We start from the raw sequence: 25,664 nt of genomic DNA, 5'->3' as shown, positions 1-25,664 counted from the left end.
GTTATTACATATGGGTTTTTCATTGATGAGTAGGGCTCTGGGCAAGGCATATTATCACACAAATCATTGCCTTTTGAGACTTTGGATACTTTCACAGTTTAATTTGCAAACAGAAGTTTTATAATAAATCATTTTTTAACCAAATCATATCTTGAAAACTGTTTATAGAAACCAGGGAATAAAATAGACATTTCATTGTGGAAGCTAGCCGTTATATTACTATGATGAAAATACAGGAGGTGAAGATAACTGATAAGACTAATGCAACATTAGATTCAAATCTATAGCTCTGTAGCTATAAACATGGTTTTAGAAACTAAACCCAACATTTCAGCAACCATAGAAACAGTTAAAATAAAATTTGCCATGAAAGCCCTTATGTCATGCTTGATACAGGGAGGTAGGAAGATGTAAGAACCAGGACACATGAGACATGACATTTTATCTACAGCTTCTGTTTGTTTTACAGAGGGTGTAGTTTCAAATTTCAGTCACGTTCTTCAGCTTCAGATTCAGATCCTTCTTCAGGATTTTTGAACCACTCTCCAAACTTTCTCATTTGCTCAAGGAAAACACTCTTCCCCTTTGCAACATGTGTACCTTTATACCACTTCAAAATGGGCTCTTCGCTCAAGATTACAGCCTTATAAAAAAGCACCACTATTTTCTGGAAGGCTTTCATGAAATAAATGTTGTCATAGCAATACTCCTGAATCTTCAGTTACAGAGTCAGCTCAGACTGACCTTGAGTAGTAAAGGCAGCAAGTAGAGTGCTGTATCGCTTCAAATGCTTGACAGTTTGCTGTGCTACAAGCTCCTCTTTTTTGCTGCATTCCACAGACCTCATTACATTTGACCAGACTGTTTTGATGACAACTGGTTCTGGGATGTTGGTTTTTTTTCATCTCCTCCTTGACATATAAAATTATATCCTTAAATGGATCACCACGGGACATCTGTTCTTGAAGTTCTTTCTGGAGCTCCTTACAAGCTCTGATGGATTGCTAATTCCGAACATATTCCGAAAGCTCTTTCAAGCCTGCCTCAGTAAAATACTTTGTGAAGTGTTTAACGCTTTGCTTATTGGCGGGAAGAAGTTCCATCAGGCTATTATCCATGCTGACTTTCCGAAGACTTGAAGCTACTGCATTGATATCTTTTTCATTTATTGATGATTTAAAGAGCTTTACAGCAACAGCTGCTGAAACCCCTTCTTTAACCAAATTCTCATTATAAAGGCTATTAAGAATGGATGTCATTAGCCAGAAGAACACCAGTCAACATAGCCAGCTTGTTCCTCTCTGACTCAAAAACCCTTTCAGAACAGCAGCAGCTTTTTTACTTCATCTTCACAACCTTTCTCCAGGTATTTGTAGTGCCTGATTAACTTGTTAAAAACCTGAGCAAATGCTTGCATGGTCTCTAGGTCTTCTTGGGCTGCAAACACTCAGACATCTGTATGCATCATGTCATCTGCCAGTGAACCACCTGGGGCCAGCATTCCATCAGCCACCAGAATGTCAATGAGTGTTTCTGCACATCGACGGTAATCAAGTTTTGTTCCAGAAAAGCATCAAGAAACTTAGCTACTGCTTCCAAATCAGTACCAGTTTCAGTGAAGCCTTGAATAATACAGTCTTGAAACTGAGTAGGGTCAACCCTCTCTTTTTCATCTCTTTTTCTGGTTTTAAAATGCTGGGCCTGATAGCGTTGGTTTTTGCTGCTTTTAATTACTCATAAAAGACACCTGAATTTAAGGCAAAGAGGAAAGAGCCAGAAATCCCCAATGTAGCAGCAACTGCCATGGTGTCTCCTCTGCAACCAGAACCGAGGATGGATTTTCACACCACTGTCTAGCCTGATGGATGCTCTTCTCCATCTCTCACTACAAAACAAACTCTCCATGAATAAACAAGACATTCAGACATCTTTCAGGCTCCTAACTGATGGAGAGTTTTAAGCTAGTTAAGGCTTTAGGGCTTAACATTCACTTGCTGGTTGATGAAGGCCCAGAAAACAAAGTGAAAATGCTTCCGTTTCCCCATTTCAATCTGTGCGCCACCATCTGCTGCACTGATTCCCATGATGGCTGCCATGGTGAAGATAGAAAAGGAATGGCCCAGGAAGCCAGAGTCTCATTGATGCCAACACAAGAGAGACTCACAGCCCTGAGGTCAAGGAAAACTTTCTTTCTGATACTTTGTCTTAAGCAGTGCTGGGACTTTTCACTTTTTACACTAAGGCCTTGTGTAGACAAGCACAGGTCACTGAATTGGTTCCATGGACCAACCCTTTGATCACACCATGTGTGGAAACAATACTGCACTATTTGTCTTTTCTCCCTTTGAGAAGTCCTTAATTATTATTGAAGGGATGTTTCCTATTATTCGTCCTGTCCCCTTCGACTCAACCCTACCAGCAGACAGGCTGGTCTTCCTTAAATGCAAATGCTACCCCTTCACTCACTCGCCCACTACAGCCCTTCGTTGGCTGTACATTGCTGTTAGAATAATCATGTTGTCCTTGGCATAGCCTCCAAGGCCCTGTCTCTCTCCAGAACAGTGTCCACCTTAGGCCACCCTCTCTCTTGCCCTCTAGGGTCCAGCACACTGACCTTCCTTCAGTTCCTCAAACATGTCATGTTCCTTCCTAACTCAGACCTTTTCCACACTGTTCTTTATGCCTGGAATTGTACTCCTCCCTTCAGCAATCTGGTCAGCTCCCACTCATCCATTACATTATGGTATAAATGTCACTACCTCAGGGGTGCCCTCCTCAGTGTCATGCCCTGGACCAGCCTGGGTAAATGTAAAAGAGGCTCCCATAGCATCTACCTAGAGCTTCTCTACCATAGCACATAACTCACTTACAGTTAAATAATTATTGGGCAATTATTTATTCAGCATGAGTTTTCCCCATTGGACAAACCAAGTTGGTCCCAGCATAGTGCTGGCATGTGTGATCCTTCTAAACCTTTTGTTTTTCAGTGCTATTCTCATTGTACAATGTCAGTAGGTTAACAATGAGCGGAGTAAGAGAAAGTGGAAACTGTATATTTCAACAAGTTTGGCTGTAAAGGGGAAGAGAGAGATAGGGTAGCAGCTGGAGGGCACTATGGAAGTATCTTAACCAGCTCAGGCTGCCATCACAAAATCTCACAGACCGTGTGGCTTAAACAGGTGAAATGCATTTCTTACAGTTCTGGAGGCTGGAAGTGGCAGCTCCAGGTGCCAGCATGGTTGGCGCCTGGTGAACGCTCTCTTTCTGGCTTACAGGCAGCTGCCTTCTCACTGTGTCCTCATTTGGCGGAGGGTGGGTGGGTTCTGGTCTCTTCCTCTTCTTTAAGAACAGCAATCCCATTATGAGGACCCCACTCTCATTACTTCATCTAAACCTAGTTACCTGCCAAAGGTCCCATCTGCAAATATCATCATATTAGGGTTTAGGTTTCAACATAATGAATTTCGGTTTTAAACATATAAATTTGGCAGTGGGGTGTCACAATTCAATCCATAGAAGGGATTAAGCAAAGTCTTTTTATGATAGGAAATCTTGAGCAGGCTTAAACACTCATGGTAGATGCCAGCAGAGAGGGGAAGGAAGGATGAAGCTTCAGGAGAGATGGGATAATCATAGGAGGTGGGAGGAGAGAAGCAGTGCACTGATGGAGAAGATGTCTTTGTTTGGGAGGATAGACACTGCTCCTGCTGTGACATGAGCAGAGGAGCAAAGGGCATGTGCAACTCCAGAGGACCTTTTCCATGTGGTGGCAATGAGCCAGAGAATTCCCAATGAATGGCTTCTTAGTCCCTATTCGAAGTAACATGTATGGGTATCTGATGAGGGGCTGGTGTGGCTTGTGGAAAATGGAGAAGGTTTGAAATAGATTCTGTGAAGAGTAAGAAACAGAGCTGCTGTGATACGAATGTTTGTGCCCACCCCCATTTATGTGTTAAAGTAATAACCCTCAAGTTGAAAGTATTAGGAGATGGAGCCTTTGGGAGGTCATTAAGCCTTGAGGGCAAAGTCCTCATGATTGGGATTAGTGTGCTTCTAAAAGAACCCAGGGAGTTAGCTTGTCTCTTCCACCATGTGAGAACACAGCAAGAAGGCACCACCTATGAGCCAAAAAGCAAGCCCTCACCAGACATTAAATTGGCCTTGACCTTGGACTTGCCAGTCTCCAGAACTGTGAGAAATTCTATGTGGAGGGAGTAATAGCTGAGAGCCCTGGAATGACAGAAGGTTGTGGTCACAGTATGGGATGTTTAAGTGCAAAATTTCAGGGGAGGAGAAGTTCCTGTTGACACTGGAACAGTGTAAAATCTTAGGCGTACATGACTGAAGTGGAGAAGGGGTAAAGGGCCTGGAAATTGAGAAGACCAATACTGCAGATCCCTCCTTCCAAGTCAGGGGTCCAGTTCTTAGAGTGAGCCCAGCTGGAAAGCAGTCTTCCTTACAAAACTGCACCTTAACAAGGTTTGTTTCCTTCAGGAGGGTTGCTTGTGCCACAGCACTCGTTCCCCAAGTAGATGTTATAGGTGCCAAGGGAAATGGTCAGTCTCTCCCTCTCCTTCTCTCTTTTTACCTATCAGTGCTACATATCTTGAAGCTCTTTTGGAGCTACAGATATAGAAAAAGGTAGAGGAAGCAAGACGCTGATAAAGAAGGGTCACACAGCCATTGAAAGCACAGAATTCAGGTGACATTGACATTTATCTGATATCCAATTCTTGCTCCTGGCTCCCAAGACTGAATGGAAATCTTTGCCTTATAACAACAGTGTTGTGGAAGACCTTTGGGAAAATCTTCCTTTAGGGCCTCCCCCTAACAACACTGCTACATGAAATCCAAACAAAGAAATATCTTTATATTGATATTCTGAATGTTTAAAAATAATATCAATAAGAAAATTATTCTTGGCATATATTTACATACTTTAATCATTTATGTGGCCATATTGATCTGCAATACTTTATCACTGGTGTTTCTATGATGAGCACTTTTTTGATACACTTTAATCTTCATTTTTAGTAAAATTCTTGCAACCATTTTCCATATTATATTTATAGTTAATAAATTTGAAATTCTTAACACTTTTTATTACTCCTTCTAGTAGTCTCAGAACAAATGCTGAGAAAAGGAGGATATTATTTTCTGTTTCGTAATATTGAAATGTTTAACTTCCGCTCAAATATTTTTAGAGATTCTGTCACTTTGTCCCTTTTTAGAGACTGTTATTTAACAAATATTTTTATAAGACAAAACTTGTCAAATAAGTTATCTATGATTCTTTTGAATATTTTACCACATTTAGATCTTAGAAAGTAATAGGCCTTTGGCTGGGCATGGTGGCTCATGCCTGTAATCCCAACACTTTGGAAGGCCAAGGAGGGTGGATCATGAGGTCAGGAGATCGAGACCATCCTGGCTAACACAGTGAAACTCCGTCTCTACTAAAAGTACAAAAACAAAATTTGCCAGGTGTGGTGGTGGGCACCTTTAGTCCAAGCTACTCGGGAGGCTGAGGCAGGAGAATGGTGTGAACTCAGGAGGTGGAGCTTGACTATCACTAGAATAGCATGGGAAAGACCTGCCCCCATGATTCAGTAATATCCCATCAGGTACCCTCCACAACACGAGGGAATTATAGGAGCTACAAGATAAGATTTGGGAAGGGACACAGAGCCAAACCGCATCATTCTGTCCTGGCCCCTCTCAAATCTCATGTCTTCACATTTCAAAACCAATCATGCCTTCCCAACAGTCCCCCAAAACCTTAACTCATTTCAGCATTAACTCAAAAGTTCACAGTCCAAGGTCTCATCTGAGACAAGGCAAGTGCCTTCCACCTATCCACCTTTGAGCCTGTAAAATCAAAAGCAAGTTAGTTACTTCCTAGATACAATGGGGGTACAGGTTTTGGGTAAATACAACTGTCTTCTAAATGGGAGAAATTGACCAAAACAAAGGGGCTACAGGCCCCATGCAAGTCCAAAATCCAGCAGAGCAGTAAAATTTAAAGCTCCCACGTCATCTCTTTGATTCCATGTCTCACTCACATCCAGGTCTTGCCGATGCAAGAGGTGGGTTCCCATGGTCTTGGGCAGCTCTGCCCCTGTGGCTTTGCTGGCTACAGCCTCCCTCCTGGCTTCTTTCATGGGCTAGTGTTAAGTGTCTGCAGCTTTTCTGGGCACAGGGTGCAAGCTATCAGTGGATCTACCATTCTGGGGTCTGGAGGATGGTGGCCCTCTTCTCACAGCTCCACTAGACAGTGCCCTAGTAGGGACTCTGTGTGGGGGCTCTGACCCCATATTTCCTTTTTGCACTGCCCTAGCAGAGGTTCTCCATGAGGGTCCCACCCTGCAGCAAACTTCTGCCTGGACATCCAGGCATTTCCATACATCTTCTGAAATCTAGGCAGAGATTGTCAAACCTCAATTCTTGACTTCTGTGCACCCACAGGCTCAACACCACATGGTAGCTGCCAAGGCTTGAGGCTTCTGCACTCTGAAGCAACAGCCTGAGCTGCACCTTGGCCCCTTTTAGTCATGGCTGAAGCAACTGGGATGCAGGGCACCAACTTCCTAGACTGTACACAGCAGAGGGACCCTGGGCCTGGCCCACAAAACCATTTTTTCCTCCTAAACTTCTGGGCCTGTGATGGGAGGGGCTGTTGTGAAGACCTCTGACATGCCCTGGAAACATGTTTTGCATTGTCTTGGGGATTAACATCTGGTTCCTTTTTACTTATGCAAATTTCTGCAGCTGGCTTGAGTTTCTCCTCAGAAAATGGGATTTTCTTCTCTATCACATTGTCAGGGAAAAATTTTTTTACTTTTGTGCTCTGCTTCCCTTATAAAACTGAATGCCTTTAACAACTCCCAAGTCACCTCTTGAATGCTTTGCTGCTTAGCAATTTCTTCTGCCAGATACCCTAAATCATCTCTCTCAAGGTCAAAGTCCCACAGATCTCTAGGGCAGGGGCAAAATGCTGCCAGTCTCTTTGCTAAAATGTAACAAGAGTCACTTTTGCTCTAGTTCCCAACAAGTTTCTCATTTCCATCTGAGACCACCTCAGTCTGGACTCTATTGTCCATATCACTATGAGTATTTTGGGCAAAACCATTCCACAAATCTCTAGGAAGTTCTAAACTTTCCCACACTTTCCTATCTTCTTCTGAGCCCTCAAAACTGTTCCAACCTCTGCCTGTTACCCAGTTCCAAAGTCACGTCCACATTTTTGGGTATATTTTAAGCAGTGCCTCACTCTACTGATACTAATTTACCTTATTAGTCTGTTTTCAGCACTGCTGATAAAGACATACATGAGGCTGGGAAGAAAAAGGGGTTTAAATAGCTCCATTAAAAACTTATAGCTCCACATGGCTGGGAGGCCCTCACAATCATGGTGGAAGGCAAGGAGGAACAAGTCACATCTTACATGGATGGCAGTAGTCAAAGAGAATGAGCTTGTGTAGGGAAAGTCCCACTTTTTTTTAACTCTCAGATCTTGTAAGACTTATTCACTATCACGAGAATAGCATGGGAAAGACCCGCCTCCATGATTCAGTTATATCTTACCAGGTTCCTCCCACAACACATAGGAATTATGGGAGCTACACGATGAGATTTGGGTAGGGACAAAGAGCCAAACTATATCAGTCTTACTACAGCAAGAACTCATTCACTACAGTAAGAATGGCACCAAGCCATTCATGAAGGTTCCTACCCTATGGCCCAAACACCTCCCACTAGGTCTCACCTCCCAACACTGCCACATAGGGGATCAAATTTCAATCTGAGTTTCGGTGGGGACAAACTCAAGCCATATCTGTGTAAGTTTTGTGAATTTTGACAATTCTTCTTCTTCTCCTTTTTTTTTTTTTTTTTTCAAACTCTTGCTGTTGCCTAGGCTGGAGTGTGCAGTGGCGTGATCTCGGCTCAAGCAATTCTCCTGTCTCAGCCTCCTGAGTAGCTGGGATTACAGGTGTGCACCACAACACCTGGCTAATTTCTGTATTTTTAGTAGAGATGGAGTTTCACCATGTTGGCCAGGCTGGTCTCGAACTCCTGACCTCATGTGATGTGCCCACTTTGGCCTCCCAAAATGCTGGAATTACTCTGATCCAATTCTTCTTTTTTTTTATTGACAGACTATCACAACTTTTTTGGGTGAATTATGAGTTATATGGTTACCACAATTCCATGCTTGGATGTCTGTTTTATAGAATTCATAATTTAGTAAGAACATTGCTTTTATCATGACACTATGTCCCTCCTAAATTATATTCATATTGTTGCCCCAAAATAAATACATTTAACATCAATGGAAATCTTTTAAGAAAAATTTCAGTTACATTCTCAATAATGCAAAATATTTCACTAAACAAGGATTTCCAAAAGTCTTATTTCAATTCCATCAATTGGATGAAAAACTCAATCCATTAGTGAGATTAACTGATCTTTTATTTAAAGCATGTGATGGCATTGATATAAAATTGGCCTCATTCAACTGTGTGCCAAGATTGTCTTCTGACAATGGAGCCAACACAGTAACAACTGTCATGAACTTTTTGTGCATGGGTAAGAAACTATAGACTCCAAAATGAGTACAATTAATTTGAAAAAACAATTGTTTCATTTAAATGGAAACATCTGCTTTGCATACTGAAACTTAAATGTGCCTTCTGCTGTCCCATGTGTTAAACAGTTGTATCTGGACATAGTTTTTATTGAAATAATTACTAACTTCAGTAGATTTATAGCAAAATTCAAGCTTGTTACAATTTAACAAAAGTGTTTAGATTATCCTCTAGAGGAGGGCTACTCAACCTTTATTTCCTGCACTTATTGCATATGTACATAATCTATAAGGTTTTGCTGCTGCTGTTGTTTTTGAGATGGGGTCTCGCTCTGTCGCCAGGCTGGAGTACAGTGGCGCGATCTTGGCTCACTGCGACCACTGCCTCCTGGGTTCAAGTGATTCTCCTGCCTCAGCCTGCTGAGTATCTGGAACTACAGGCGCCCACCACCAGGCCCAGCTAATTTTTGTATTTTTAGTAGAGACAAGGTTTCGCTATTTTAGCCAAGCTGGTCTCAAACTCCTGACCTCAAGTGATCTGCCCGCTTTGGCCTCCCAAAGTGCTGGATTACAGGCATGAGCCACCGCACCCAGTCTTTAATGTTTTTCCATTTTCCACTGACCCTACTGACTTCATGCATCTTGAAGATTGCAGTAAGAGCCATAGCAGAACTGCAGAAGACAATAAATAGCCCCCAAATATTTCTCCCATCAATACCACCTAAGACAGAAAAATGGACATTCCCTAGCAGTGTGTGCCACTGTCCACTTTGTTTTCTTAGCAAGTGTTTTTGCATGCTTTCTTTGAAAAGGAGGGCTTAATTAAATTGGCCCAGGAAAGTACTGGAAGTAAAGAGATAGAGTAAAGTTGGTCATCTTTCAGATTTACTGTGCGCTAAGGAGAGAACTCTGTTCACTTAACACAAACCTCACATGCTGCTAGACAAGACCATGGCAGAAGATGGAAATAACCAAATGGAGATCCAGCAAACTAACCCCAGTTTACTTTAACGCAAATATTAATGATATATCTTTTAAAAAAATGAAAAAATCCAGGACAAATGCAAACTAGATGTGATGGCCAACCACAGGAATAACCAGTACTATTACAGACAAAAGGGACACATTTTTACCCTACCAAGAACCCAACACAGCTCAGTGTTGTTGGGAGCCACTAACAATTGATAGGAGTTGACCCACTGGAGGAAACTCCCTAAATGAAGTTCCTCAGACCCTAGACGGTCTCTAAAGTGTTATTGACTTGGATTCATTCTCTTTGAAGAGAACCAGTGAATCTCTATAGTCTAAGTGCTTTTACATAGAGATTAGAAGAGTTCTTAACCAGAATTGCTGGTATCCAATGCGCTCCATTCACTCTCTCAAGGATGGTGACTAATGTTTGGGCCACATTGAATGTGCTGGGAGCTAGAAAGCCACACTGTCACACACCTCTACACTTCTGATTTACCAGCCAAGTTCTTTGTTCCCAAGTTTGTCTAAAGCAAATCGCACTTGTTATTGTAACTATTAAAAATTATGGGCTGGGTGCGGTGGCTCATGCCTGTAATCCTGGCACTTTGGGAGGCCGAGGTGGGTGGATCACCTGAGGTCGGGAGTTCGAGACTAGCCTGACCAACATGGAGAAACCCCGTCTCTACTAAAAGGACAAAATTAGCTGGGCATGGTGGGGCATGCCTGTAATCCCAGCTACTCAGGAGGCTGAGGAAGGACAATCACTTGAACCCGGGAGGCAGGGGTTGCAGTGAGCCGAGATTGCACCATTTCACTCTAGCCCTGGGCAACAAGAGTGAGACTCAGTCTCAAAAAAAAAAAAAAAAAAAGTAGTAATTTACAGTAAACTGATGAAATGTGATTGCAAAAAAGAAAACTGCTTTTTTCTGAAACCTACATTGAATTCCTTGGAAAGTCTTAAGAAAGGCAAGTCACGAAAACACTCATTAAAGTAGATATGGGTGAAACTGCTGTCAAAATTGGGGTGGGAAGGGGATCCTAAAACTGTAGAAGGATTCTGCATTCAGATTTCTTCACATGTTTTAGGTTCTTGCTCTGCTTTAAAGAAACACATCAAAGATGGTAAACAACCTAACAAATTATAGTAATATAAAAAGCATGTGTGGGGCTCTTCCGTGTACCAGACGCTGTCCCTTTACATATTCTTTGTCATCGGATCCTGTCAACAACCACACAAAGTAGGTAGTTTTAGGATTCCTATTGTACTATTAAATCAGCTGAGACCTGGAGAGGTTAATGTTTAGTAATTGCCCATTGTCTCATGGCTGCTAGATGGTGAAGCCAGGAGTAAATTCTCTAACTGGCTTCAAAGTCTATGCGTAGTCTACTTCATGTGCTTTGTTCCTGGAGCATAAATCTTGAAAGACAAAGGTCAGTCAATAAAGGTTCTGGAGCAGTTAATCAGGTCTAGAGAGTGAACAAGTGACCACGAATAGAGGTATACTTTCAGGAACCCAGAAGATTCTCCCGGCTCTCCCCCTTTACCTGCTACCTACATCTTCTTCCACCTTCTATTGACTGAGCCGAAAATTATTTTTTATTCCACAGATAGAGGGACAAATGACACCTGGGAGAGGAGCCAAGGGTTCACAACGTATGTCTGCTGCATTTGGGGAAAACCTGACAGTGCCTTGTCAGCACTATAGGCAGAGCAATTACTAAACTTTGCCAAATTTGCAGCTGCTTTTATCAGCCTCTCTAAAATTCTGTAAATGATCAATGAAGTTGCTGCAAGACCTTCCCAGTTGGGTCAGCGGAAGATAGAGATGTCTGAAGAAGTGTTCTAGGCAACAGAGTACCTAGGAAAGGGGGATACAAAATGGGGCCACTTTATACTTTGCTAAGTAACCAAAGGATCACTGTGGCCATTTAATGAGCACCTACTAAGTGTCTGGTACTTTATATGGATGGAGGTTAAGGAACTCGCCAAAGCCACATAATCATAGCAGCAGAACTGGAATACAGGCCTGATGCTGGCTGGCTTCCCTCTCCCACCACCACCTCCCTGAAACTGTCACTGCCAGGGAAGAGCAAATGTCCTAGTGAGGACCTGCAGAGGCCGAGAGCTCAGAGTTAGGGCTGGACATGGAAGGGGTCTCCCTGAGGACCATGGTCTCACAGAAACCAGGCAAACCCAAGGTCCCAGACACAGTTAGAGGCTGAGAGCAGAGAGCAGGACCTGGAGCAAGGCCAGGAGAGAGGCCAGTCGCTGTCTTGTAATAACTCATTCTGCCACTTTCCATTATCGCAAAGATAATACACGTTCTTTGTAGAAATGTTGGAAACCATGGAAAAATAGAAAAAAGAAAACATTTCAACCAACCAGAGGAACACTGTTAATACTTTAGTGTGCTATATCTTTTCAACTTCTCTGCTCTGGGAACATGCATTTTTTTTTAAAGATGGGACAAGATATGTTTTCCTTTACTAAATTGGGTAAACATTTTACCCACGTTATTACAATTCTTTTATGGTATCATTTTTAATGTTTACAATATCATTTTAATGTTTGCATGGGTAAAATGAGGACACAAGACCCTAACTAGAATCTAATCCATTCGGGGCCAAATTTTAGACCTACCATTTCCTAACTATGTGACAAAACTTCTCCTGTCTCAGTGACTCCCAGCCCCCAACTCCACACACCCACAGGCATAACAATACAACCTCTTCCTAGGTATGTTGGGAAGATTGTATGAGAAAATGAATTGAAAGCATTAAGCACAATGTCATGTAAATGTTAACGATTATCATTACTATAATTTATCTAACAAATTCCCCATTCTCAGACATTTGGGCTTTTCACGTTTTCACAATTACAAATAAGGTGCAAGGAACACAATTATAGATGGTGCTTCTCCATAATCATGTCTCAATATAAAATTACTGTATCAAAGAGTAAACTTTGTAAAAAGTTTATACACACTGTCAAACTATTCTTCAGGAGGTGTGTATTGATTTATAACTAATTTGATGGCCCCTTAAGGAAGTTGGTTATGAAATCAGGAACCGATGATGAACTATTAGTCCAGAGGCAGGGGGCAACCAGCTTTTGTAGATGACCCCAGAATGTGAGACCTGCTGAGAGAGCCTGCTGCCTGCTCTTCCTTTAAAAAAGGGGATGGGCCCTGGCTGGCATTGAATTAAGGGAGAGGTGGATAGCAGGTGCCAAAAGATATTGGAAAAGGCCTCAGTGGATCTATAAAAACCAATCCCATGATTTGCTTACTTGGATTGCTTTAATGTATTATTAATTATTGACAAGTATTTCTTAGACATTTTAATTTAGGTGCTATTTTTAAATTGTAACTAACTCAAAACAGCATACATGTATACTTTTGTGTTATGTGGAATACGTTGAATTTTCGTACTGTGACTATCCTTTATTCCAAGATTATGTCCTTTACATATTTTTTTCTTAGGTTATGTTCTTTTAAGTTGAAATGATGGTGATACTTGGTGGTAGGGTATTTCAAAGTCCCCTAATTGGCCAATAAAATTGTCTGCTTCCACTTTTAGCCTTAACTTTTATTAACCCCTGGAATCCATGTGTCTGGAAACTAATGACCAGATGACACATAATCCAGTCTTTAAACTTTAATTTGTCCAACATTCAGTGAGTAGCTACTGAGTCCAAGGTGAACAGACATCCATTCCCTGACCCAAAGAGCTCATACATGGTCTTTGGATCAAATAGTGCAACACCAGGAAGGGCGTATTGGCTCTGAAGTGACAGGCTGGAAGGGTCAGAGAGGTATGAGAGCATGGGATCACAGTCCACCACAGGGTCCGTTACTCTTCTTAATTATTATTATTTTTTTTTTTCTGAGAAAGAGTCTCGCTCTGTTGCCCGGGCTGGAGTGCAGTGGCGTGATCTCGGCTCACTGCAACTTCCGCCTCCTGGGTTCAAGTGTTTCTCCTGCCTCAGCCTCCCATGTAGCTGGGACTACAGGAGCACACCACCATGCCTGGCTAATTTTTTGTACTTTTAGTAGAGATGGGGTTTCACCATGTTAGCCAGGATGGTCTCAATCTCCTGACCTCGTGATCCGCCCACCTCGGCCTGCCACTCTTCTTAATTCTTACAGGAATTGTTTAACTCACTATTAAATATTGGAGCCTTTGGGGAAATAAAATTTACTACAACAAACACCGCCTCATAGGTGCAAAATACATATTTCATGAATTAAAAGGACAAAATAGAACTAAATCTGAGACAAGAGTAGAGGTAAAATATTCCAGACACCAAGTTTTATAACTAAGTGGAAGTCAGCCATATGCTTTAAAAAATATTTATTAGGCAATTGTTTGGTTAAGCACACTCAAAGGAAGGAAAACCTATGTGTAGTTGCATATGACAGGTACGTGAAAGCTATAGTAAACTCTTCATTGACATTCAGAAAATCCCTAAAGAAAAAGAATTGCAAATGAAAACATCAGTGACATTTATGACATATTATAACAACACAAATCAACCAAGTATGAAATTCTATACAGACATGGAATACATCATATATCAGTGAAACAAGGGACAAGGCTGTTCGGATTATATATAGATAGATAGATAGATAGATAGATAGATAGATAGATAGATAGATACATAGAACAAGTGTTTTCTTTCTCTTTTCTTTTCTTTTCTTTTTTTTTTTTGAAACAGAGTCTTGCTCTGTTACCCAGGCTAGAGTGTAATGGCGTAATCTTGGCTCACTGCAACCTCTGCCTCCTGGGTTCAAGCGATTCTCCTGCCTCAGCCTCCTAAGTAGCTGGGATTACAGGCATCCACCACCATGCCTGGCTAATTTTTGTATTTTTTGGTAGAGACAAGTGTTTTCTATTATACTAAATCCATAGTGGTAAAAGTGAAAAACATAAATTTTTTGTTGTTTGAGCAATGTTTTGGATTTAATATGTTAAAGACACAGCAAATCTTTCAAACCATTCTTCTTGAAAGCTTTCTCTGTGGCTGGGGGAGAGAGGAATTCTGGGAAGAATAGTTGTACACATTTTGGTGGAACTTTCTGAACATTTACACGAGGCATGATTTTTGAGAGCTTTATTGACTTGCCAGTTTTGAGGGTAGTTGGTAGTTCCTTGAGCAAAGGTATATCCTGTGTCATAGTATAAAGTATTAATTGGAATTCCAGCAAATATTCAGACAGTTGGGAGGGGAATAGACATGACAGCCTTTTTTGTTTAAGGATGACGATATTTCTGTCAACAAAAAGCTAGCCTCTAGCATCCTGCAAGTTGGAGTTCAAAAGAGAAAATACAAAAACAAGCCTCATCCAAACTTTCCTCCTCACCTGCTTCAAACTCAGATTCTTGTCAAGACTAATATGATTGAATTCATTTAATGTGAATAAATAAGTGATGTTAGCTTAAAACAGCATCTATCACTAGCACATTCTTTTCTGCTGATTTTGACCAGAAGTTCATTCTCTAGATAAGAAAATATTTATGTTGTGAATTCACTGAATTAACATTTGTCACTAACCACCCAGTTAAGTCACAATTGTATCTATTCTGGCTGACGTTGCAATTTAAATTGCAAAAAAAAAAAAAAAAAAAAAAAAAAAAAAAAAAGGCTAACCATTAGCTAATGAACTATATTAGACATGGTTTATCTGTTACTGACATTATCTTTATCCTTTAATGACATTATTTACAAGAGAGTCAGTGTTTGTGAAAACAGAAAGCTCTCTTCTATTCACCCACTGTGACAAGAAATTTTGACATGCAAATATGTATGTCATGTTTTAAAGATATACGTACTGCTTGTTAAAAGACAAGAGGGTGTTTCAGGCACCAAACTTGCAAAAAAATCTCACAGTTTTTTTAACAGCATAACTCAAGTATGTGAATAAATAAAAAATAGAAAAAAAAAGCTAAAACTGCCAATGTGGAACTAAAAGTTATAGAATGCTTGTAATGATATGAGATTCTTAATAAAAGTATTGGCATGAAAAAGTGGAAATTCAAGTCAAATCTTATCACAACAACCTGCACTGCAATAATAAGTTTTCTATAAAATGATTTTCAAGGTGTGGCCAGGCACTAGAGGTGTTTCTAAATCTCATTACAGTGAAACTTCTAATTTTGAGTAACTCATGGCAATGGATATTTAAAGCAATCATTTAAAAGTTCTTACTTATACAACAGTTACTCCATGTAATGAAAATGATCCAACACTTGATTTTGTGCTACAGTGTAAGCTGTGGTGACAAACACCTCATTCTCGATAACCAGGAAAATTGAAACACAGAGTAAAAAAAGATCACTTTACTTTCCCTACATTAATGAAGAATATGGTGAGTGTAATTACTGCTAGCAGACACATTAACTGTGTCTACAAAATTGACCAGTTGTTGGAGGAACAACCCATCTTGAATTTATTTTGAGCCAAATGCACAGCAACACAATGGGATGAATAGCCAGCCCCTTGATCCAGTGTCAACCGAAGATGTTTACTTCGCAATTTAAAGAAGTTATCAGTTGCCTGATGCAACAAAACACACAAGTGATTGCGAGCTCCTTAAGGATAAAATCCTTGGCTTATAAATTGTTAGAGTTTAGAACATATCAGGCACATACTAAATGCTTACGAAATGATGGACTTTTACAAACAATATTCCTCTTTTCCCTGAGTCTTAAATGATTTAAGGAGTATGATAAAATAAAGAAGTTACAAACAATAAAAAAGCAATGGTATAAGAGGACAAATTAAAGATCTCTTCCTCTAACCATATTCTCTGAGTTTCCAGATTAATGCCACTGAAGGACAGTGGTGGTCCCTACTACATTAACTACTCCCTGGAGGTGAATTAGGCCAAGACTAGACATAAACCCACAAGAGAGGAGGCTAAGCAATGAATTAAGGGTTGGGATTGTTTTCCTCCAAAGCAATCAACTATGTGATGGAGGTCAAGGCTTTCTTGTTTGTTTCCTCTCAAGTAGGATGTATTTATAGACAAGAATTTTAAGGCTTCAGAAAGCTGAACTACCTTTTTTGGATTTACTGGGCCCTCTCCAGGACAATAATGCTCAATGCCCTAATTAGTATCCCATGAACTTAAATGAGTCAGTGTTTTTTGTTTTTGTTTTTTTAATATTGATGCACTCTTAGGAACTAACTACATAATCAGCTTGCTAGCATTCTGTAGTTAGACCACATTGGTGGTGCAGTTTTAGTGTCAGAATGAATCTTGGAAATATTTTTCTAGAGAAATAATTCTAATTATGATTGTGTTTGGGTGTTTCTATACTAAATAATCAATCAATTATTTCATCATGATTATCTTTCTTTTTGTTGAAGGAAAAAACAGTCATGGCAGGAATTTCCCTAAATGGTTCCATCCATTCCATAGTTGTGAACCAATAACTTCATGAAGGAACTGCTTATATGACTAAGTATTGCACAGGATTATGAAAAAGTTATTACTCTTTGCATACTAAAGATATTAACCCAAATCTTTAGAATGTAAAGAGTTGACTGTATAGGAAGCAATGTCAATATAAATGAAAATTATATACTTATAACAAAATGTACAATATTTAGTTGAAGATGTCTATTCATTCATAATTACAATTAAGAGAGGATCTGGAAGTCCAGGTAATCATATCTATCAGGTAAGCAATGGGATATAAGCAGTAAAACTAATTTGGAGACAGGACACAGCATAGGCATTTTAAAATAAATGGTTATAAGATTTTTGAAAGTTTTCAATATCAATAAGCAGTAGCATTTAGGGGATTCTTGGTTTTTCACATGAGCCTGCCTTCATCACTTGAATAATTTCTGTATTCATTAACTTTCTTGTAAACTTGCCAGAGTACGTTACAAATTATTCCCTTATTCACAAATTGAAGCCTTATGATTGACTTAAAAATTGTTGTTAAGCCATATAAGGCAGTTTGTGATTACCCATAATTGTTTCATAAAGTTTCATTTCCTGAATATTAACACATGCAACTCAACTTAATTTAAAAATACATGTTACACATTTCATATCCATTCTCTTCTGAGCATACAGAACAGGACATTTAGTGTGATTTTTAGTATCCATCACTCTAAAATTCTGCTATGTGAACACCACTATAAAAAAATTTTAGGGAAAGAGTATTTATTTTTAAACATTTTATATAAGGTGAATGATAATTTTGTATATACTCTAGAGCTGTGCTGTTCTAAGTGGTAACCTCAAGCTACTGGAAACTTGAAATGTGACTAGTGCAACTGAAGAACTGAATTTTTAACTATAACTAATTTTAAGTTTAAAGGGTTACAGTTGTTTCAGTTATTGGAAAACTTTTAAGTGTGTTTAGACAACTTAGGTTGTTGAATCTACTTTTTATCTGTAAATTTTATGAAATCTAAATACATCAAATATTACCAATGAAAACTTAGTGTCCAAATTGAGGGATTCTGTAAGTGTAAAAAGCATGTCAGATTTCAAAGACTTAGTGTGAAAAAAAGCATGTAAATTTCTTTTTAATAATTTTTGTATTGATCGCTTATATGCCTCATGTTATATTTCTCTTGGACAGCACTGCTCTAGAGCTTTATGAAAATTGCTAGTTTTTAAAAGTTACATTTTAAAATTTGTATTATGTAATGTCATTCTTTAGACCAAATAATTTTGATCATTATGAAAAAGCAAAGCAAATTTGTATCTACCCTCCAAGAAGTGCCCTAATTGCTCACTCTGCTCTACCTCCTTTCTCTGAATTGCAAAGCCCTCACCAGCACCCACAGCAGAATGCAAAATCATAGGCAGTGAATATGCAGAAATTGTGTATGAGAGCACTGATAAGTGTGCAATCAAATCAAACTGCTCGCACCCTACAAATGACGTCTTTTTTTCCCTCCGAAATGTTTCCGGATCTATGTGTTCCTAATTCCAAAATTAACCTTCAGCTTCCTCCCAAGTTCTGCTGTGCTATGTCTTCTTGTTTAGAATAATAAGCGGTGACTGTACTCAGCAATGTGCTAGGTCATGTATTAATACTAGATTCTGTCCAGGCCCGAGAACTTTCGTCCTTCAGAGTGGAGAGCTTTCTCTGGGAGAAGGGTTCGAATCCCAGAAGTCTGAACACTGCCACCCGGTACTTCTTGGACATGATGTTGTACAGAATGGGGTTGATGGCAGCGCTGAGGTAGAAGAGGACAAAGGACACGAGGTTGCAGTACTGGCTGATCTGAGCAATCTCCAAGGAGCCAGGCTCAAAGGATTTGGAAAATAAATATCGCCCTACATGGAAGGGCAGCCAGCAGAGGATGAAGGCAAACACCACTACAGCTAAAAGGACAATGGGAGAGAGATAGTCAGCTCAAGAAATGTCATAGCAAATCACATTCTATTTTTAAGACTTTGTTTTTGTTTCATGGTCTGTGACCACTGACTTCAGAGAAACATTGTGTTCTGCTCTTCCTCGTTCCAACATTTTAACAAAGATTCAGTCTGTCTGGACCAACAGTTCAACAATTTTTACTGAGCTTCCCAGTCTTTCCTATTTAACAACTATCTGAGTGATTTTGTAGTGAGTTGACATATTGACTCAACTGACTAGACCATTTCTTCACAATAGTCCAGCAGTTTTTATGTGTTAGACACAACACACACATTTATGAGGTAAAATGGATGTACTCAACCATAGCTGTGTATCCGAGTCTCCTGGCACTTTTTAAAACAATGCAGATTCCTTGAATGTAGTATAGATTCAGTCAATTTAAATCTCTAAGAGGGAGATCAGGGCATATGCTTTATCTTTTCTTTTCTTTTTTTTTAAGTTTCACAGAGGATTGAATATACAGTCAGGATTAAGAATCACTGAGATGAATGATTCTATGTCACCTACAATAGATATAAGTAAGACATAAGTAAACCAACTCATATAAATTATCATCCATCCAAGTCTTCATTTTGCCCATGTAAGATAATTTTTAAAGATGTCTAAATGTTTAGATTGTTTTAAATTCAGAAATCAGGGAAAAATAATAAATAGCTTTTTAGTCCTTGTAACACTTCAGTGATCTCTCAAATTGTCAAGGAAGAAGAAAGTTAACATTGGTGTTGAGACACCAATGAAGAAATTAATGGCTTGAAAATAAAACTGGAGGAAATTATTAAACTTACCCTTAAAACTAAGTTGTATAGTAACAACCTAACTGCCACAATAACAATGTGAATCTCATAGGTGAGAGCTTAGGATCCCTTGGAGGACACTAGCAGGTTTATAACCTATGAGTCATATCACGAGAATCACTGGTCCAGAAAATAAAATCTTTGACATTCCTTTAATAAACTCTATCACTGTAATATGTAGGATCCAGGAATTGTAAAATTGGAAATATGAAATCATCCTGGAATGACTTCTAAGAAGCCTTAAAATAAGCCAGTAAGTATGAAGTCTTGACTATAATATCTAAATAAGAAAATATACAGACCTTGGTTTTGAAAATGCAAGTAGAGTTAATATTTTGCTGGGATGTAAACACATTTATTATTACTTCCCTTGTACCAAACACATATACTTAAAGAAGCTGAATTTGTGCAATAAACATTCAGCACATCCAGTTATGACATTGTACCCAGATGTTCCGGAAGGGCCATTTGGGGAGGCAGTGAATTCTGTTGGTTTCCACAAAGTCTCCTTTCCTCCTGTTGGAGCTTTGTTTATTCTAGTTTATCCTTACCTTATCCTAGTGATACCTTATCCTATGATTACCTGAAGAGGCAGATTATCATAAAAACAAATGAAACTTCACTGATTTGTTGCTGACTTCCTTATAAAGCTGTATAAACAGCAGCAGGGTAAACAGAATTGATGCAATTATCTGAAAAAATGCAGGGCAGAAAACAAATCAAAATATTGAAAGAAAAATGAATCATCTTTAAGAGGGTTATCCAAATTGATCATGTCTTTGGTTGAATTTACCACTGAACACTTTCTAGATCCAAGCCCTGCTTTTCTTAATGTAACTTAGATATTCACAAATTCTATTTGAGGCAGGAAGTCAGTCCTCACTTTTAACGCTTAAAGACCACAATAGACTTTTATAAGATAGCTCGATTTTAAAGTGGACTTTCTGGCTGATATAAAATTTATTTTAGGGAAATACAAATGTGGGACATTTTTCTGTGAAAGAGAGAAAGGAGAGACAGGAAGAAAGAGACACAAAGAGATAGAGACGGTAAGAAAGACACTGACAAAGTAAAGGGGGAGGAGAGAGAGACAGAGACAGAGAGAGAGGTTGAGAGACCAAAAACATCACTCAGGAAAGCAAGAGGAGAGAATAATTGAGAGACATGCAGAGAGAAAGAGGCCCAGAGAAATCGAAGAAAGAGGTAGAGACTCAGCGGGAAATAGAGATGGAGACTCAGAGAGAAGGGAGCAGGCACAGAGAGAGGAGAGGATCCGCGAGAGAAAGCCTGAACGCGCGCTGAGACCCACCCAGCATTTTCACGGTTTGCTTGTGGTTCTGGTCTCTGAGCGAGGCGCCCACGACAGCATCGCCGCGCCTCCTCCGCCACAGCTTCCTGCCGATGAGACTGTAGAGGACTGTGAGGCAGAAGACAGGAAGGAAGAAGAAGATGCTGGACACCCACACCATGACCGTGAGCAGTCCAGAGCGTACCGCGAACTCGGTGGGGCGGCACTCGTTGGTGTCCCAAGGGTCGGTGCCATTCTCGTGCTCCACCCCGACTAGCACGAAGATGGGCCCGGCGCTGCAGAAGGCCACGGCCCAGATGACGAAGATGATCAGCTTCACCCGCCCCTTGGTGACCACCACCTTCGCCCGCAGCGGGAAGCAGATGGCGAAGTAGCGCTCGACGCTCAGCGCTGTGATGGTGAGCACCGTGGCGTAGGTGCAGCTCTCGCTGACGAATTGGAAGAGTTTGCAGAGCAGGTCGCCGAAGTTCCAGGGCCGGTACTGCCAGAGGCGAACGAGGTCCAGGGGCATGCAGAGGAAGATGAGCAGGTCGGAGAAGGCCATGCTGGACAGGTAGAGGTTGGTGGTGGTGCGCAGCTCGCGGAAGCGCGACACCACCAGCATGGTGAGCAGGTTGCCAGAGATGCCCACTACGAAGAGCGCCACGCAGGTGGCTGTGACGCCCGCCAGCAGCGGCGCGGGGAAGAGCCGCAGCAGCTCGTCGCCCAGCGAGTCGTTGCCGGGGGAAGCATCCCACTCCAGGTCGGCCAGCGTGAGGTTGAACCCCGGCTCTTCGCTGGCCGTCGCGTTCCACATGTTGCCGGCTCAGCCGAACAGGCTCTAGGACGTGACTGCGCTGGGAGGCTGGACCCAGCTGGCTCCCGAGGAGGTCCGCTTAGGCGCGGGAGGGTGCGAGGGAGGAGCGGGTGCAGAAGCGTAGGGAGGATGCTTGGAGAAGAAAGAGAGGGAGGCGAGAGGCAGAAGCCGAGGGAGAAGGTGAGACGGGGACAGGGAAGAGGAAGAGAGACTGGTGGTCAGTGGGTGAGACAGTGACCCACTGCTTTCTCTGGCACCTCCCCTTTCCCCCACCAACTCCCCCAAAGTTTCTCTGTCCCAACACATCCTCCGGTCGGCGCCCACACGCATACCTGTCATCACCCCTGCCTTGCATTTGCGTTCTCGCTCCAGTTGCATCTCGCACTTCCCAAAGCGTCCCAGCGAATGGGGACCGGAGGGACCAGGCGCCGCGAAGCGGGAGCGTGAAGAGCTCTCTCCGGAGCCCTGGGTGATGCTGGACTAGTGTGCTCCGGAAGGACAGGTCACACCCAGGGGTGGGGGTGAGGACATGGTGGCGGTGGGGAGGACACCAGGACACCAGCAGCTAGGACCTGATTTCTTCCTCCACAAGGCTGCAGCTGGCTATGGCACTGGTGGGAAGAAAAAGCGAGCTTGCCCAACTCGACTTGGGAAGGGGGACAGAGAGAGAAAAGAAGGACCTTGTGTTTGTGTTCATACCGGTGAGCACCAAAGAATAGTCTCACGTAGTTCTAGGACCCGAGTTCAGCAATGTGACTACTTGTCCAAGGTCACACAGCGAGCTGGAGACTCAGGGACCAGTGTTGGATCTCCCACCTGGTTGGGACTTCTGAGCGCATCGGGGCAAGATATGTGAATAAACCCTGTCCTGAATCCCAGTCCTTTGTATCACTTGGTGGTGATAGAGAGTCTGCTGTAGGGGATATGACTTTTGCTTGATGCAGACCTGGTGGTGGGGTGCCGAGGGTGGTCGGGGAGGGAACAGGAGAAAGGAAAAAGGCAGGGTTGGAAGTGTGTGGAGCACGCAAGTGAAGAAGAAGCTATGAGGCTGGCGCGTGGAGAGTGTGCAGGAAACATTTTTTGAGGCATAATTGAGAGAGATCAGCCATTTAGTAGCCGTATTCTCTTGGGCAAGGTCTTCAACCTCCTGAGCGTTACTTCTTTTTCTTTGAATTGCAGTGATTTGTGCGGACCACTGGGGGTGAATATCAAGTGTCAGGGACCACCGGAGGCACTCAATAAATAGAAGACTCGTTGCTGTTGAGAAGTAGAAGCTGTGTTGGTGGTAATAGGTCAAAGGCCACCCCTACACTAGCGAGGTGACCCTCTGGACCCGGTCTGTGCGTCTGCTGCTCAGAGCCAGAAATCGGCACCCGAAGACATGAGACTGTCGGTTGCCAGAGAATTCACAAATCCGACCGGCCCCTTCCGGCCTACCGACCTCGGGACCGCCCCAGGAACATGTTCAGCACCGTGGCCAGCGCCATATCCATCCTATGGCAAAGCGCCGCTGGAGGAACGGCTTCGCTGTTTTTTCAACTCGCGCTTCTAACGCTTCAGTCCTACCCCACGGAGGAGCAGTGCACACTTCCACGAAGCACAGGCCGGCGTTAGCCTCTACCTTGACCATACACATCGGCGCTCACCCGATGAGATCCCACGTACTGTATATGAGAGAGTTTCCCCCTCAGTTGAATGCGTTTGTACGTGCCTTTCAGTTTGCACCTCTACTACCTAAATTGCTAATACTTAAAAATCCACAAAGACCTAGAACTGAATGGGTGCACAAGTGCGTGAACGACTCCATACAGTAAGATACTACATGAGAGAAGTTTGATACAAGAAATTTAACATAGTGGCTTGGTTGCGTCTGGTGTGTTAGACATTGGACCAAATTGAGTTTTGTTTTGTTTTGTTTTGTTTTGAGACGGGCTCTCCCTCTGTCGCCCAGGCTGGAGTGCAGTGGCGCCATCTCTGCTCACTGTAACCTCCGCCTCCCAGTGTTGGATCTCTCACCTGGTTTGGACTTCTGAGCGCCGAAGTCCGGGTTCAAGCGACTCTTCTGCCTCAGTCTCCCGAGTAGCTGGGACTACAAGCGTGTGCCACCACGCCTGGCTAATTTTTTTGTATTTTTAGTGCAGATGGGTCTTCACCATACTGGCTAGGCTGGTCTCGAACTCCTGACCTCGTGATCAGCCTGCCTCGGTCTCCCAAAGTGCTGGGATTGCAGCCGTGAGCCACTGTGCCCAGCCCTAAATTGAGTTTTTAGAACGTTAATTTCAGACAACTATTTTTTAAATATTACAACTAAGTCAAACTACCAATTACTAACACGTTTTTATTTAATCAATAACTTTGATTTTATTACTCCCTGCCCTATATTACCAGTAGGTTGATGTATGTGGAAAGAAAGGGAGAGAAAATAGACTAGGATAAATCAGAATACTATGGGAAGTTATTGTCTAAGACTGAGAATCAGGAAAATATTGTGGGATATATTTCTAGTCTACTCAGTGCCAAAGCTATGATTGATAGGTGAAAAAACTGGGGGAAAAAAAAAACTCACCAAAACTATTGTGATAAAATTTTTTTTCATGTTAGCTAAAATAGCCAGCCATTTAATGGCATTCAACCAGTTTCTAAAATATAGACAAATCTGTACTGCATGACCAAGAGGAAACAGAGGGTGCTATTGACATTGATCTATTTATTCACAACATGTAAAATATTATGTAATACTGTATATAAAACTGTCTCTAGTATGTGGTACGTACTAGGAACAACAAAATAAAACCCAGACAGATCCTATATTTATAAACTTATAGTCTAGAGAGAAAAATACAGTTAAATAAATAATGCTAATACAATATTGATAAGTGCATTTAAAGAGGCATGTACAATGAGCCCTGTTGGAATACGGAGAATGAATGAACCACATGGAGGCTTTAGGGAAGGCTTCTCAGCCGAAGCAGCATCTGAGCTGGATCTTGAAAATGTTCAGTTCCGTCAGAAAAAGGAAAATTTGCTCAACCGTTCAGACAACGGACACAAAAGCATTTTGGAGTGACGCTCAACAAGTCTTGTTCTATGAATGGTGTAAAGAGTATTATTATTGACTTGTGGATATTTATATAGTCAGTGCATACGGATCAGTTACGGCGATTTTTTTCTTTTAGACATTCAAATTGTCCCATCTTTGGCCAATGAGATCCTCTTCAAGCTGGCTTCAGGGTCCTTTTGATATGACTCACTTAGATTTTTAGAGTTTCCGTGCTGTGTTTTGTGGCACAATGAGATGCCTCCAGCTCACATAAATTCTCCACACTAGACCTAGGAGCAACCATTATTTCAAGAATCCCTGGTATCTGCAGTGGGAAACAGCGTTTAGAGACCACCATTTGGGCAGTGGGATTGGTTATTGTGCCTGGAGCATTATGCACTAGGTTCTGTAGACAGAGGTAGGATATATATATATATATATAACTTTATATATATATATAAAGTTACATAGTTCCATTATGAAGATGTACCTTAGTTTCATTTAACCAATGTTTATTGATAAATATTTGTGTGTTTTTAATAATCTTTTATTGCTATAATATATATTGCTATATATTCTATATATATTGTGTATATATAGGCTATACACTATATATGTATACATATGCATATATAGATGTGTGTGTACAATCATTATCATCTCACAATATCTAGATATCTATAAATCATGAGATTATAATTACGATAATGTAGATAAATTAGACAGACCCTGAGCAGATGAACCAAACTAACATCACCACT

At 41.3% G+C, this 25,664-nt stretch overlaps 1 protein-coding gene and 1 pseudogene across 1 annotated transcript; both read right to left on the bottom strand.

Annotated features, from left to right (window-relative positions):
- Window positions 1–332: 332 nt before the first annotated feature.
- On the bottom strand, window positions 333–2,320 carry LOC116273802 (annotated as a pseudogene).
- Window positions 2,321–14,350: 12,030 nt separating this feature from the next.
- Window positions 14,351–22,200, bottom strand: GHSR (growth hormone secretagogue receptor). The gene is made up of 2 exons (XM_021934664.2): window positions 21,068–22,200; window positions 14,351–18,912 (listed from the first exon to the last, which is right to left on the bottom strand). Exons 1-2 carry the CDS (start codon window positions 21,861–21,863, stop codon window positions 18,608–18,610), a joined length of 1,101 nt encoding a protein of 366 aa, XP_021790356.1. The 5' UTR covers window positions 21,864–22,200; the 3' UTR covers window positions 14,351–18,607.
- Window positions 22,201–25,664: the final 3,464 nt, after the last annotated feature.

This window comes from Papio anubis, chromosome 2 (genome assembly GCF_008728515.1).
Source record: "Papio anubis isolate 15944 chromosome 2, Panubis1.0, whole genome shotgun sequence".
Lineage (NCBI taxonomy): Eukaryota > Metazoa > Chordata > Mammalia > Primates > Cercopithecidae > Papio > Papio anubis.
This window is presented reverse-complemented; position numbering and strand designations above follow the sequence as displayed.